At 49.6% G+C, this 16281-nt stretch overlaps 1 protein-coding gene across 1 annotated transcript in view; it reads left to right on the top strand.

Moving 5' to 3' along the window:
- Positions 1 to 16281, top strand: part of LOC144827822 (multidrug and toxin extrusion protein 1-like) — a 227396-nt gene that overhangs the window by 79731 nt on the left and 131384 nt on the right. Inside the window, exon 6 of the mRNA XM_078685988.1 lies at positions 1115 to 1228. Within this exon, the coding sequence (XP_078542114.1) occupies positions 1115 to 1228 (114 nt within the window). The remainder of the gene's footprint in view (positions 1 to 1114; positions 1229 to 16281) is intronic.

The following is a 16281-nucleotide window of genomic DNA, read 5'->3' as shown; positions in this document are numbered from 1 at the left end:
ATAGTTCACTTGGGGACACATTGTGGCTAACTATACAGGCTCATCAGTGATTGTTTGTGAATGGTGGGAACATGGGTGTTGAAGGCAGTGTGCATTTTAATACATTGATACACTGATTAAAAAACAGTATATTACTTTATGTTTGAAGGCGACAGTCCTGCATAGGTACCCGAGGCCCCTTCCATTGAGTTAAGTGCAAGTTTCACCTTCGTGGCACTTTCTGTAATATCGTCCCAATGGGTCTTACTTTCTAAAATGGCACAGCACCACTGTCTGTTACGGGAAACAGCGTTTACTACGCAACTTTTACACCGCTGTGCCTTTACGACGCAACTTTTACAACGCAAGTCGTTACAATGACTTGCTCTGGGGGGCGCTCGAGGATAGGGAATAGATTAATTTACTATCCAATTCCTTCCCTACTTTCCACGGGGACTGGAGTTGGAATAGTAAATTAAACTATTCACTATCCAGCGCCCCCCAACGCAAGTCGTTGTAACGATTTGCGTTGTAAAAGTTGCGTCGTAAAGGCATGCGTTGTAAATGCATGCGTAGTAACGACATACATCCGTCTGTTACAGGCACACCTTTAATGAGGGGCACCAGGCACAGACTAGGATAGTGTGCCATATTACGTAAATAAACAATGAGGGAATCCCCAATTCAGAATTAAATTTACCTCTGTACTGGGGACCCTGCAACAGTGAAAAACAGGCCTGCAGTAGAAAAACCATGTCCATCTTTCAATGCAGCAAAACCTGCGACAAAAGGAGGAGTGAGAATGGGTGTGTGCACAGGTGGGTGTGGTGTGAGACTATCCATGCCTGTTAAAAGGCTTCTGTGGGGAGCACATTTACTCTACACATGTCCATAAGCGCTCTACGAACTCAACTTGAATCATGTTCTAAATTTAACAGTCCTAGATGAATGTTTAGCCTGTTTCTGACCAGCTAGGTGCAGAGAAAAATATGCTTCACTATTAACTTTCATCATATTTTATAGTGTAACTTCAGCACAAAGTTATACACTGAACTAATCATTTTTGATACTACCTTAAACCATCTTTGGAATTAGTAGTGAATGAACAACAATTTTTCTTTTTCTGCCCTCACAGGCTGGTCTTGGGAATGCCTTCAGAACTGGGGCCCAATCACTACATTGGCTGTTCCCAGCATTCTTACAGTGTGTTTTGAATGGAGCATCTACGAAATTGGGACTGTACTTACAGGTGAAAAAACAAACTTTAATGACTTTAACTGTGCAATAATTTGCATTTTACGTTTTTTTTTCTAGTGTGTACTCTTATATTTGCCCATGGAAACACAGTTATGCTCCCTTCCTTTCAGAAGCAGATTAGCTTACATTTCGAAAAAGGTAGGTATATATGTGGAAGAGTTAGTCTCACTCTCAGAGGAGGACTTTGCCACACATAGAGAAGCACTAGCAACCAACAGATGCTGTGTCGATGCTTGCTTGATGAATTGGCAGGCGCACCAACTTTGATCTCATGCTCGGTCAGCATGGAAAGAATACTTTACTGCCCAAAATACCCACAGAAAGGACTCAATCTTGATAGTGCATGGCTTGTCCAACTTTCAGTTATGACTCTATGCTTACAGATAGTTACTGCAATCTGTTCTAAAGTAATGGAAGGGAGGGTGGGATCTGATTTAGAAATGTCACCAACCTACTGAGGACAGGGTCAGTCAGGCCAGGTGTATGTAAAACAAGGGCATTCACTCTGACCACTGCCAGTGAAAACATGCGCCTTCTAACTCTGCCTCTGCCGCCCGACTTATATTTCCAACCACTAACACTTTCAGGCCAGCTGTAAGCTCCTGTTTTCTAAAATCACCACAGCTAGGTGTAAACTCTTGTCTTCAGCTGAGATGAAACCTCATGTCATCAAATACAGGCAACATTTCCACGGTTGTAAATGACTGCCCACTAATACACCTACTACTTGCTTAGGTAGGGCGTGCTTCTGTGTTCTTGCCATTCAGTAAATCAGTGCCTGTTCTAGGCATGTTCTGTGTTATCTGACATGGCCACTGTTAGCCTAGATGTATTCATGTTATCTAAAACATAACAGCTACACATCTAGGTGTAATACTTACCTCTGAACTGTTGTTACTTGTCTTTAGAACTGAGTATAAACACTGGACCTCTACAATGTCAGCTACGTTATAAAAACCTATTCCTTAAGATGGCCAACTCCTGTACAGTTTCAGCCAACACGAGAACAAACACATTTTTTGTAATATGACTGCTTCAAACTTAGGAGTCAGTGCAGTAACAATGCAGGGTCGTTAGGTCTTTTGAGCGGAGGCGGAGCGCAGGCTATTCAGTCGTAAGTAGGTCTCTGCTCAGTTCCGCCCCCTTCCCATCCTGCTAGCAGAATGCCCTTTGAGGCACACCCGCTCCTTTTATTGTAAGACTGTCTGGGAGGAATTCCCAAAGTTTAACTGTCAGCTACATTCTGTCATGTGAACCAAGACAGACTGCAGGCACAAAAGACCAAGGGCATAAACATGCCAACGTTTTATCAGACCCATTTAATTGTATTAAAAATACGAAATTACCTTGAAATAGGGTTTATCATTACTATTTCATAGTTACCAAATATGATATGACCACCTGCTCCCAATTGAGAAAATCAGTTTATTAAATGTAATAAGGAATACTCAATTATCTCATATGGGAGCAGTAGGCCTCACAGTAGTTAAAAACAACTGTAGGAGTTTTTCACTACCAGGACATGAACAACCTAAACATACATGTCCAGCTTTTTAATTAAACAGCACCCTACCAAATTTGCTACCTAGGGCCTAACTTGGGAATGCCTTATATGTAACAAAAGGGGAGGTTTTTTTGTGGTTTTTTTTTAGTTCAAAACTGCTTTATTGTATAAGAGGAAGCATATTACACAGCTCTTTGCGCCCACAACCCGGAGGCCGGCAGCAGTGTGAGGTAAGCATAACACAGCCTCCTGACCGGCATCCCGGAGGCCCGGCGGCAATGCATAACTATGAGTAAGGATGAAGACACTTCCGGTGTTGTGGGGCAATGAAGAATGAGCAGCAGTAGAACAGTCTTTTTCTTCAAAGGTAACGGCAGTGTCCATAACAGTTAACTGAAACCCCCAACAGCACAGAACCTAAGAGGCAATTCACATCCGCTCGGCAGGAAGAACAGGTAGCAAGCCGGTGCGGCAGTCTAGGCAGGTAAGTACAGGCATGTCACATTAGCCGCATCACACCCACCCCATCACCCATCCATCAGTGCTAGAAGTAGCGATGTGTGTGGTGTCCCCCCGTGTCAAGTAATAAAGGAAGGGCAAGTGTACGTCGATCGTGGCTTAAGAAACCCAGGAATGACAGAGAGGGAAGAAGGACAGCACTCGGAGGGAGGCCGGCAATGCCGGGTGCCCCATGGGTGGCCAAGGAAAGAGGCCGAACCTTCACAGCCCGAGGGTAGCAGGACCTGATGAGGGCCGATCGGAAGGAGACATGGAGGCATCAGTGGAAACAATGGCCGGGACTAGAGTTCAAGAAACAGGACATTAAACAGTGACAGGATGTTCTTCAGGCGGATCCTCGTCTTCCGAACGTGCAAGCAGATAGCCCACCAGTGGATCCCAGATGTCGCGGGCCGACTGGAAATGGGTAATAATTCAGCAAACGTAGCATGTTGTTCCTGACAATAGGTCAAGTCCGTCAGCCACTCCTTAAATTTGGGCGCTCTGCCCCGACCCCAGCGACACGCCACACGTCTCTTGGCCAAGAGTATCGCGGTGTCAACGAATTTCCGGCAGGAGCTAGGGATCTGCATAGTATACCCAAGAAGCGTCACCAACGGATCCATGGGCACCGCTTCCTTCGTCATATCTGCGAGGGCATCCGTCACCTGCTGCCAGTAGTGTGTCACCTGGGGGCAGTCCCATGCTAAATGTAGAAAATCCGCGTGCGCGGCACGACAGCGCTCGCAGCGATCATCATCCGCCAAACCAAATCTGTGTTTCCTCACCGGTGTGTAATACACCCTCTGTAGGAATTTATAATGTATGATTTTCAATCGACTACTAGCGGAGATGCGGGACGTGAGCGCACATCAATATTGCCATTGCTCATCAGTAACATCGGTGGCCAGTTCAGTAGTCCAGCGCATCCGAGCATTAGATTCCGGCATCGGAGCTGCGCCCCTGAGCTGGCGATAAAGGCCGGAGACCAGATGGGCCCCATCCTGTGAACACAACAGGAAATGAAGCGGAGGTAGGGTGTCGGGTTCGTCGGGGAAATCAGGTAGGATGTCTCTCATCCCAGCTCGCTGGCGTATATAATAAAAAAGCTCAAGAGGGGTATAGCTGTGTGTCGCAAAAAAAAGTTCCGCCGATTTAAAGTGACCGTTAGAGAACAAGTCACCCCAACAGGTGATATGAATCCTCGCACATAGGTTGCGGAATCCTCGTTCCCACAAAAGGGTGAGATTAGGATGGTAGGTAAGCGGCAATCTGGGAGAGTAGGGCAGGGGACATGCCAAGCCCGCGGCTATGCGGCGCCATGCATCCATTGTACACGATACTGACATATTCGGCGTGGTTATGGACGATTCGGGGCAGTGAAGCAGCCCGTAGAGTGGGAGAGGATGCACTATCCAGTCTTCCACCGCGATGTGTGGCATAAACGGCGTAGGAGCCATCCAGTGGTAGGCAAAATGTGCCTGCGCACACTGATAATATGCCTCAAAATCCGGGACATCGAAACCTCCCTTGTCATAGGGGAGGGTAAGCGTGGACCATTTAAGCCGGGGGCTTTTGCCTCCCCAGAAGAGCCTGCGTAACTCCGTCTTCAGAGTCTTGAAGAAGAAAGCGCTGGGGAAATAGGGAATGTTGAGGAATAAATAAAGAAAACGGGGGAGGATCACCATTTTTATAAGGGATGCCCTCCCAGCCATAGAGAGCGGCAGGGTGATCCAGCGATCCACAGAGGCGGTCAGCCTGGATATTGCCACTCCATAATTGGACCGCAATGTCTCTTCCCTGTCTCGAGAGACACGGATCCCTAAATAGCGGAGATCAGTCCGACACCATTCCAGTGGATAGTCAAGAGGAAAGTCTGTAATCGCATCCGTTAAGGGGAAAAATTGCGACTTGGACCAGTTAATATGCACGCCTGACATCCCGACAAACGCAACAAACTCCCTGAGTAAGGGATTGAGGTTCGTCTCAGGGTGCTTAACATACAATGTGATGTCATCCGCATATAGAGACACATCTATTTGACGTTGTAAGCATTGCACCGCCCCGTCTCGATGTAGTTGACGCAGGCGACAGGCAAGAGGTTCAACCGCTATGGCAAATAATAGGGGAGAAAGGGGGCAGCCCTGGCGCGTGCCTCTGGTAAGTGCGATAGACTGCGACAGGCGCCCATTAATCAACACTCTCGCCGTGGGGCGAGTATATAGTAGGCGGATCCAGGATGTAAACAATCTCGGGAACCCCATGCTATCCAGGACCGCGAATAGGTAGGACCATTCGACTGAGTCGAAAGCTTTGGAGGCGTCGAGAAAAACAGCCGCAACGGGTATATCGGGATGAACAGCGCGAAGCAGAGAGAAAAGGGTACGGAGGTTGTGGGAAGTGGACCGACCAGCAACAAAGCCAGACTGATCGGGCAAAACAATTCTAGTCATCAGCAGTGACAGGCGGGTAGCAAGGATCTTAGCGAGTATTTTTACATCACAATTCAAGAGGGAGAGTGGGTGGTAAGAATTGCAGGAGCCGGGATCCTTGTCAGGCTTTAGGAGCGATGTGATTACCACCTCTCGCATGGAGCATGGGAGAGCACCGTCACAGAGCGATTCCGAATATACCTCACGAAGGACAGGGGACATGATATCAATGTACGTTTTGTAAAACTCTGCAGGGATGCCGTCGAGGCCGGGAGCCTTGCCGTTCTTGAGGGACATGATGGCCTCGCGTACCTCATCTAGTTCAAAAGGCGCTGCCAGGAACGCCCTGTCCCCATCACTGAGCCAGCACAACGCCACGTCCTTCAGGTATTCAGCATAGGACGCATCGGACCCTGTGGTAGAAGTGTAGAGCAAGTGGTAATGTGCTGTAAAAGTATTTAGTATCTCATCCGAGTCCCTGATTGCGGCCCCGGCAGTGTCTGTGAGTTCAAGTATGACATTATGTGATCGTGAGGATTGTGTGAGCATGGCGAGTACCTTCCCAGGTCGATCTCCCTCGCAATATTTCCAGGCCTGCCAGTGTTTACCACGGAATTTAGCCTCCCTGGCAGCCTCCTCCTCATACCTCGACAATGCCTCTCTGAAAGCAGCATGTGATTCGGGCCCAGTCTCAGTCACCATACGGAGTTCCAGAGTCCGCAACTCCTTCTCCAATGTATCAAGTGTGTGAAGGATGTCGCGTAGAACCCCGTAGCTCTTAGATATGCAATATCCCCTAACAGTCACTTTGAATGCCTCCCAAATGTGTTCAATCGATTCCACTGACCCCTTATTTCTGGGAAAGAAAGCTGCTATCTCTTCCCCCAGTTCAGTGCGAAATAGAGTGTCCAACAAGGTGTCAGGGCGGAGTCTCCAGTGTGGCCTAGGGTTATCCCACCCAGGTGGCCGGAATTGAAGCAGAACAGGACTGTGATCAGAGTACGTTCTTGGCAGGTGTACCACCCTCACCAGCTCCGAGACTACACCACTGGTAACCAAAAAGTAGTCCAACCGTGCCCAAGTTCCCGTGTATGAGGTAAAGTGTGTGCCTTCTTTCCCATGCGGGTACACGTGTCTCCAGGCATCCATCAACCCGCCCTCCGCCATGATACCCTCCAGTGCCTCTCGCGCTCTAGGCTTATATGAGCAGACTCCGTCCGCCCTATCCAGCTGAGGCACTAACGCCAGGTTGAAATCCCCACCCCAAATGATGTGTCGTGACCCAGTAGCCATGATGTTGCCCCACAGCGTAGGGAAAAAAGCAGGCGTATCGACATTTGGTGCATATGTGACGACAAATGTGTAAGTGTCCCGTCCCAATCTACCCCACAGCAGCACAAAGCGCCCCTCCTTATCCATCAGTTCCCCGTATCTCTGAAACGGTACCCCTCGGGCAACAAGGATAACAACCCCCCTTGCATAGGTGGAATATGAGGAGAAGGTGCGGTACCCTGCCCATCTACTCGCAAGGGTGGTGCTACCCTTCGGTGGCAAATGAGTCTCCTGTAACAGGGCAACCTGAACGTGATGTCTATCCAAATAGGCAATGACACTGCGACATTTCTTAGCATCATTCAGACCTCGAACATTCCAGGACAGGCAAGTCAGGTGCGTGTTAGCATTCAGAGCAGCCATAGATAATACAGCAAAAGTCGCAGTGGTGCCAGCCAAGGCAGTGATACACGGTCTGTCCCACCCCGCCAACATCGGTGCACCCACCAGTATAGAGTCCGTATACATAGTCCAAGCGATGAATGCCTCTTCATAGAACAACCCCTCCCCCCTCCCACCCCAGCATCCCAATCATGCCAGAAGCCATTGTGCCCCACCCAGCACCCCACCTCCCACACCCTCCCTCCCAACTTCCACAACAACAACAAAAACAGCAGCAGTCTTAAGGGGAACACCCTGTAGGGGTATAGCATAGAGTTCGCACAGCCACCTCTCGGCCCATAGCTCCGGTTCTGTACCGCCCTCTATGGAGACTAGTGCCAAGAGAGTGGTCCTTGGGTTACATTACCACAGGAGCGTTGAGTCCGTGCAGGTCCAAGTCGTACGGTCAGCCCAGTGCCTGCGCTCGGAGCGGCATCAAGAATCCAAACAGTGCAGGAGATGCACCCATCGCAGTCGGTGTAAGCAGTCAGTGATCGCTCGGCGCAGGAGAAATGCGTCCGTCCTCTCGTTCCTCTGCGACATCGCGATCTCCCCTGCGCGCCCTTCGGAGTGATTTCAAAAAATCCTCTACTTTCTGTGGATTGGTGAAAAAACGTTGCGTTCCCTGGTATGTGATCCGCAACTTTGCCGGGTAGAGGAGGGCATAATCTACTTGGGCTTCTCGCAGCTTCTTCTTCACCGGGAGGAATTTACGCCGTTCCTCCTGCACCAACGGTGTGAAGTCCGGGTATATGGAGAAGGTGACACCATTGTACTGTAATGTCCGTTGAGTCCGGGCCGCCCTTAATGCAGTGTCACGGTCCCGATAGTTCAATAGTTTGGCTATAATCGGCCTCGGTGGTAGCCCGGGCTTGGGCACAGGCGCTAAGGAGCGGTGCGCCCTCTCCACGATGAACTGGGGAGAAAAGGCGTCCTCTCCAATCGAGCCCTTAAGCAGTTTTTCAATATACAGTTCCATCCTACCCGTATCCGTGGATTCTGGCACATTAATGACGCGTATGTTGTTCCGGCGGCTGCGAGCTTCCAAGTCCTCGTTTTAGCCGCTATTACCCTGAGCAGATTGTCCATCCTAGCTAGTTGCGTTGTATGAGTTGAGGTGGCATCCGAGTTGTCAGAAATGCGTTGCTCCGCAGCCGCTAACCTCTCCTCATGGCGGTCTACCTTATGAACCAAGGCGTCCAAGCGAGCAGTGACGCCGTCGACCTTTTCGACAACGGTGGCAAACCCCTGCCGCATCTCTTGAAACAGGCTGTGTAAATCAATGTCTTTAGCAGGGGCCGGGATGGCCGTCGGGGCCGCTGCGCTGGGCCCAGGATCCGTCGGTACTGATTTCGCGCCTTTTTTGGCGCCATCGAAACTGAGCTTCATTTGGCGGTTTTCAGGCCGCACCATGGTGGCAACAGGTTGCGGCACCAGATCACCGCGTGTCCTGGCAGCGCTTTGAGCCCAGAAGTCCAGCGTATAGGTGCTAAGGCAGTACGGATGTGATGACCGCACAGGGAGGGTGCAGAGCAGCAGTCGTCGGGCAAGGTGGCACCGCGGCAGAGCAGCCTTTGTCTAGCGGGAAGGTGCAGCCCCGGTCGTGCTCCCCAGACGCCTCGGCGGTGAAGGGTGGCGAGGCCTGGCCAGCAGCGGCGCCAAAGCGTCTCTCCTCGGGAACGGCAGAGCGTTGGCACAGCCCCGCAGTACAGCAGCAGGCCGGAGGACCCCGAGCACCAGGCCCAGGGGGAGGCCAAGTCCAGCACAATCAAGGAGCCTCTGGAGATCCCAGCCACTCAGCACAGCGGCGGGGGAAAGGCGAGATCCGGCAGCGCAAGGGACTCAACCCTGCTCCCAACGTGCTTCAGGATGTCCCTATTGGGCAGGGGAGCGCTCGGCACCAAACACAGGGCCCATGTGCCCCAGAGACATAGCCATGCACAGCAGCCTTCCCCACCGGGGCTCAATATCGCGGGTACCGCTCTTAGGTCCGGGCACCTCTCGCTCCGTGCCCCCACCGCCGAGAGCAGCAGCTGGACGCGAGTCACTCTGGGCGCCCAGGAGGTCGTCCCGCCACTCAGCGCGTCTCCAGGCGTAAGGGCCGGTTCACCTGTTGCGGAGCAGCAGAAGCAGGGGGGGGACCCGATTGTTGGAGGGGATGTCAGCCTCTGGCCCCTGTCCCGGGCAGTAGTGCAGCAGCCGTCTCACCTCCGGGCGGCCATCCGAGTTCGCGGCCCACCCCCTCGTGGCAGTCCCCTGTGTCGCGTGAGTCACCGCAGCCGGCCCTTCTCACTCGCCAGTTCCAGGGCAATCTCCGGCGGGCAGTAATGGAGCAATATCTCCGGCTCCGAACGGCGCAGCGACCCCAGACTTGGGTCGAGTGCAGATCTCAGCCTCCTGCAGCAGATGCGGGGGAAAATGGTACGTGGGCACCCTGTGGCAGAGGATAACTGAAGGATAAACGTCCAAGGAGCGGGAGCTGCTCGTCTAAGCAGCCATTCCGCTTGTGCGCCCTCTAGCGCCCCCAACAAAAGGGGAGTTTAAGGCTTCGGGAAGGGGGTTTTAATGTCAAGTGGACATGGCAGTGTAAAGCTGCACTCGGGTTGCAATGGCAGGCCTAGGACACATTTTGTAGTGCTTCTTAAGTGGATGTGACAGTAAGTGCTGCAGGTCCAGTGGAAGGATTTAATTTACAGGCCCTGGGTTTATGGTACACAACCCTATAAGGGACTTACAACCAAGTTAACCATGGTCAGGGAAAGAGCAAAAACAATTTAGCACTAGTTAGCAGTTGTCAAGTGCACAGAGTCTTAAGGCCAACAAAAATAAATTGTGCAAAAAGGTGGAGGGTAAAGGTAAAAGGTCTGGGCATACCCTGGCAATATAGGGTGAACAAGGCAAAGACAAGGATATGATGGGCGGAGTGCTGAAGCTTTTCAGACACTCACCACCATTCACAGATCTGGGTTGAATCCATCATCATTCTTTAGCTCACTTTGCCACCTCAGTTCAGATGGAGCCATCTCCTTGTGGTTGCTTTGTTCGCCCTAAGTAGGCAGGGTATGCCCATACTTGGGTCACTTGCTCAAGTTGCCACTGGATTCAAGCTAGCCTAGCTGATGAAGGGTGTTACCTAGAAACCGGTCCCAGGATGCTTGTTTTTGGTTCAGGGAAGACCTGGCTTGGCAGTTCGGGCTGGACTATTTCCATGAGGCGCAGGGTCAAGACTGATTTTCATATAGCTGGGTCTGAACTGAAGTGGCAAAGTGAGCTAAAGAATGATGATGGATTCAACCCAGATCAGTGACTGGGGATGAGTGTCTGAAAAGTTTCAGTGCTTCGGCCATCATTCCCTTGTGTTTGCTTCGTTCGCCCTACCTAGGCAAGTTATGCCCAGGCGTGTGTCCCTTGCTCACTTTGCCCCTGGATTCAAGTTAACCTGACTGATGAAGGGTGTTACCTAGAAACCGTTACCAGGATGCTTGTTTACGGTTCAGGGAGAACTGGCTTGACAGTTCGGGCTGGAATGTTCCCATGAGGCACAGGGTTAAGACTGATTTGCATATAGCTTGGTCTGAACTGAGGTGGCAGAGTGAGCTAAAGAATGATGATAGATTCAGTCCAGATCTTTGACTGGGGGTGAGTGTTTGAAAAGTTTCAGTGCTCTGTCCATTATCTCCTTGTGTTTTCATTGCTATAAAGGAGACACAAACTATTAACTATGAGGAAAGAGATAATTTCACTAATGATTTAGGCAGCAGTATAATATCCTGTGAGGGGAACGTCACAGGAAGAAGATGTGCACCTTCTCATAAATTGAGGTGGCTCAACCATAGTTAAATGTTAATTTAACCTCATCGCTGCTAGATAGTTTCCCCTGCTGTGCTGGACAGCAATAAAAACAGGTGTGCTCATGACGAGCTCAGCTCGTCATGAGCACCTGAGAGGTATATGCCATGACGAGCTGAGCTCGTCATGAGCATGGAAGGGGTTAAGGATGAAACAGATCTTGGAACACAGTTTTTGGTATGGTGCGTCTGGTGGAAACTGCCCTGACTGCGGTGAGGTTGGCTGAAGACCTCACCTCTAGTGGTAGTGCCAACTGTAAGTCAGGTTGGTAAGCATGAGGGTGAGCGCAGCAAGGAAGGAGATAGATTTGTATTTTTATGGGGTAATTACATTTGGGGATCTTCCCATCATTGCTATTCTCCACACTACTACAATTTTTGCTCTACTGAAGGTTTTGCCAGCAGGAGGTTTCAATTTTTAAATATTTTATTTATAACTTGGGGTATGTCCATATACTGCTCTTAGAATCAGTAACTGGTTTAAAATGAGGACATTATGTGGGGTATTGAAGATCTACATTCTTGATGTAGTATTGCAGCAACCTCCAATTTCAATCAATAAATGATTGATCAAAATAAGATTCATCTTGATTTTAACAGCTGTAAACTCCTGCACTCTAACACAATCACTGCCAGCTCTTGTGTGAGTACCTGTCTTCGAAGATAAACACTATTAAACTGAGTTTAAACACGTCGTGTTGCATGTCCCCTGCCACTCAAGGCATAAAAGCATATCTACTAAAAATGTTGTTTTAAATATATTTTTATTTGGGCGAGTTCAATAAAAGGATGACACACAAGCAATCTTGTTGAGATTAACAATATACATAACAGTGTAGAAATCATGAAAAGAGGGTAGAATTAGAAATAATACATTCTTTATAATAAAAGAAAATGCCCAAATAATTGATAGAAACAGCTATTGCACATTCCCAAGAGGTCTTCCAGTTTTTCAAAGACAAAACTTTTAAATTTGGTAAAGGAACTAGACCATATTGCATATCTCGGAGTAGGACGTACCCGGACCCGGAGTTCCACTATAGCAGGACCCGGAGTTCCCCTATAGCAGCAGCAGCCGGGAGTAGCATAGAGGCACAGAGGAGGCACAGTGGAGGCCAGGAACTACAGGGTCGCCTGTCTTCTCCAGCATCTGGCGCAGAAGGGCACAGGGCCATCTCAGCTTCCTAACTGACTAACTGCTGCAACCCCCTATAGAGCTCCCTGTGCCTAACTATCCTCTCGCATTTTGCAGTTATCTGTCAACGGGGGGACATCAGCGCCAAGCAATAGACCCGACCAACAGGCCCGATAGGACGTTAAGACCCTGCAACGGTCTTAGCCCGCTTAGCAATCTCCTGTATTTGCCTCAGCACAGATGGAAGGACGATAAGAGTACTCGTCTTTTACTGCCAGCAGGGCGCTGCCCAGCAAGTGGGGCAGGGGAGTAATTTGGAGCAAGTACAGGAGGAGCCCCCTCAGTGCTTTAACCAGCAATAGGCTCCAAGCGAAAAGGGCGAGTGCACACGACCCCAGAGGAAACTCCTAAAGCCCACTCCTCAAAAAATGGGACCACAAGGGTTAAAAGGAGTAAATCTCTTACGAGTAAATCTCTTACGGACAACAGAAATGAATTACTGCTGGATGCAGTACAAAAGGGCTCGAAAATGTATTTCCTCAGGAAAAAGGACACTTTGAACCCGGACCACGAAACAACCCATGAGACATCCATTGGTGGTTCACCTCACGGCCTGAGAGTGCCACTAGCCAACAGTCCCAGTCCCAAGGGAACTGCTAGAGCAACTCCCGAGTACAACCGAAAATGCGGGGAGGGCCAACCCCCGAGTAAGGAGACAAAGGGACAGAAGGGAGAGGTGGGTGCAGCCTGCACCCTCCCAGACTCAACACAGTCTAAAGACACAATGTCAAGTCCAATTCTCCACCAAAGCCCGCTCATGAGGCAAGACGCCACCCCCACCAAGCTAAATGAACAGGCCCTAAGCAGGGACTCACCCACGTTTGTGATAAAAGCACAAATCCATAAAGTCAGCGATCACGGTCCCGATTGCCAGTGTATGGTCCCCGAACTAAACTGCACAACCACGTGGCCATACTCTGTGGCCGAGGGGCCGAATTCCCCAGTGGGAGGAGACTTAACAGAATCATTCCTCCACAATTTGGGGCAGAAGATTGAAAGAACCCTCGATTTAACATCTAATCTGCTGCTGCCACCATCATCCTCACAGGGCACTAATTCAAAAGCCGATCACAACCTTAGGAACGCCAGCACAGACGCGTATTTGGAGAGATCTCCCTCAATCGAGATAAACTCTTCCACCAACAAAGCCCTTCTGTGGCAGTCATCCAAAATGGAAGTCCAAATAGACCTCCTACAAGCCATCGCAGCCCGTTTAGTCAACATAGGCACCAGGGTGGACGAATTAAACAACAGGATTTATCAGTATTCAACTGCCGATTGGGGGGACTGTACCTGCTGCTGCTCAACCCTTATGGAGAAATGGGCCTCGCTCCCCGAGATCCTAATGGACATAGTTGAGATAGCCAAAGGACGCTGGGAGACATCAAATACATCCAGCACTGATGACTCAGAGCTGACCAACCGGAAACACCCGGAGGCAAAAAAGCCAGTGGGATCCCAAGCGGACACAGATTCAGTGTCGCACGGCATAATGGACAGCCCAGGAAAGGCCAACGAGACATTCAGTACAATCGAGGTACAGCGAGGGGTGTGCGATATCATGGCTGTTGTCCCGCAGGAACACACCCTCTGTACAACCAACGTACAAGACTCCACTTTATCAAAGCGAGCAAAAAAGAAGCTAAGGAAACAACGGAACAAAATAAAGACAAGAGGGAGGCAATCGCAGTTGAGGAAGAGCATCCCCTAGCCCCTGCAAGGGATCACCAACTCTCCCCAGCTCTATCCAATTTTCATAGCTGAAAAATAGGGTAAAAAGGCGGCTCATGACACTCTTCTCCGGGCAGAAGAGCAAAGCCAATCAAGGCCTCCGAGCACTACAGCAGTGATGGACCATAAACCAGCAGCAAGGACAGAATCCTTTGTAAATTCAGACCATCTCAACAGACAAATGGCATCAGTCACAATAAGTCAGCCACTGCACTGCACTGCACTGCACGAAGCAAGCCCCCAGACAGCGAGAGCCACAACAGCAATTTAACCGCCGGTCCTGTCCACACATGGAGTAGAACTCGGACAAGAGGTCGACGCTGGTGCCAATCAAGGCTACATCAACTGGTCCCAAGCAGGACACACAACAAGTAAACGCATAAGCCACACCTCAGGACTCGGCCAGGTAGAGCCCTCCCCATATAGGGGAATAGTGGCTCCTGTTCCAGGCTCACAAACATTTGACCAAGAGATAATTTTCACTCCCAGGTATCAAAGCACAGGACTGCACAACATCTTGAACAGGAGCAACATACTCTGCCTCTTCAAACATCTGGATTCCCTAGATCAAATAAAAACGGGTGACATAGAATGGGTGAAATTCCTGAGTACAAAGGGGGACACACACGGTGACTCAACAGTGGTGGGCTTAAAGCAAATAAAAATACAACGAGCCAACGTAAACAACGCTATTCAGCTCGCTGAATGGGGCATTCACCTTCAGGTGATGTTGAACCCAAAATATCCTCATGTCCGGGCACCAGACAATAGAGCAAAGGCCCCGTGGTCAATCCTCTACAGCACAAATGGCTCGGGCGCCTCGGGCAAAACTCAGATAGCCCCCAAGGTCCCAACTGGAATCAGGATTTCCTGCAAAAACAACCACCGGGTCATCAGTTCAGGCCACCCTGCCTTTAATCAACTAAGAAGGATAAACAGGGGAACCAGCATTCCTTACATGAGAGAAACTATGCAGACATGGGCAGGAATAAGGCGAAGACCAGCTCACAAAGAGAAATTAAATGTAATCTCTTGGAATATAGCAAGAATAAGCAAAATCAGTGGCAACGAAAACTTTAGGCAATTCCTGGAAACTGCCGACATACTTTGCCTCCAAGAGACCAGGGCCCTGGCCAGCACTTCATTGGCAGGGCACTACGAACACTTTATTCCTGCCATAAAAAAGAATTTATTCGGCCGACCAATTTTTATAAGACATGATAGTGCTATTGAAGCTAAAACTATCAATTTAAACACAACAGGACTGCAAGCCCTACAAATCAAAGGCCTGAATATGAATTGACATCCTATGCCTCTTCTAATAATTAACTGTTATATAAACCCGGCCCTGTTTACCACAAAAGAGAAGTTGGAGGGGCTGCTGGGGAAATTAGAAAATCTCCTGTGTAAATATAAATCCCACCAGGTTTTCCTAGCGGGGGATCTCAATCTGAAGGATTTGGACACTAACATCTCCCCTCTCGTGAGTTCTAGCAGGGCAGCGCCCTTGATCATCTTCGGCAGCAACCACAACCTGACCTCAAACTACGCACTGAAGAAAGCCTACTCGAACACATGGGATCCCCCTCCTACCTTCAGAGACATTTTAAGAATTGATTCCAGCATGATCAGCAAAGCACTGTCGGATAGCTTGTACGACTTTGAAGTGGAAGAAAGGTCAGAAAGTGATCACAGGCCATTGAGTGCCGTCTTCCTGATGACAGTCCCGACATCTCCACCATATCATACCATTGGCACATCGAGAGGGGATGAAAATCACAGTGTTTTGAAGAGAATCAAATGGCCCGCCAAGATAGGTAACTCGTTACAAACATGGCTGGAAGAAAAACAGGAAGGAAATCTCTTTACGCCTACATCACCCATAAAAGCCTGGGAAGATATTGTGGAGGACTTACAAGAAAAGTTTGGGAATCCCCAGGCAAAATACATCAGGCATACAGGACAACCAAAACAGGGTAGCGGAGGCCTAACCAGAGACATACAAGTCCTTAAACGCCTCCTGCGTAAGGCCCTAGCAAAAAAGAAAAGAGGGGTCGGCGCTTTGGAGGGACCGACGGTTGCATCTCTAAGGGGAGCACTAAGAAAAAAAAATTGGGAACACAA

This window comes from Lissotriton helveticus, chromosome 4_1 (assembly GCF_964261635.1).
Source record: "Lissotriton helveticus chromosome 4_1, aLisHel1.1, whole genome shotgun sequence".
Lineage (NCBI taxonomy): Eukaryota > Metazoa > Chordata > Amphibia > Caudata > Salamandridae > Lissotriton > Lissotriton helveticus.
The sequence above is the reverse complement of the archived record's forward strand: the minus strand, read 5'-3'. Positions and strand labels throughout refer to the sequence as shown.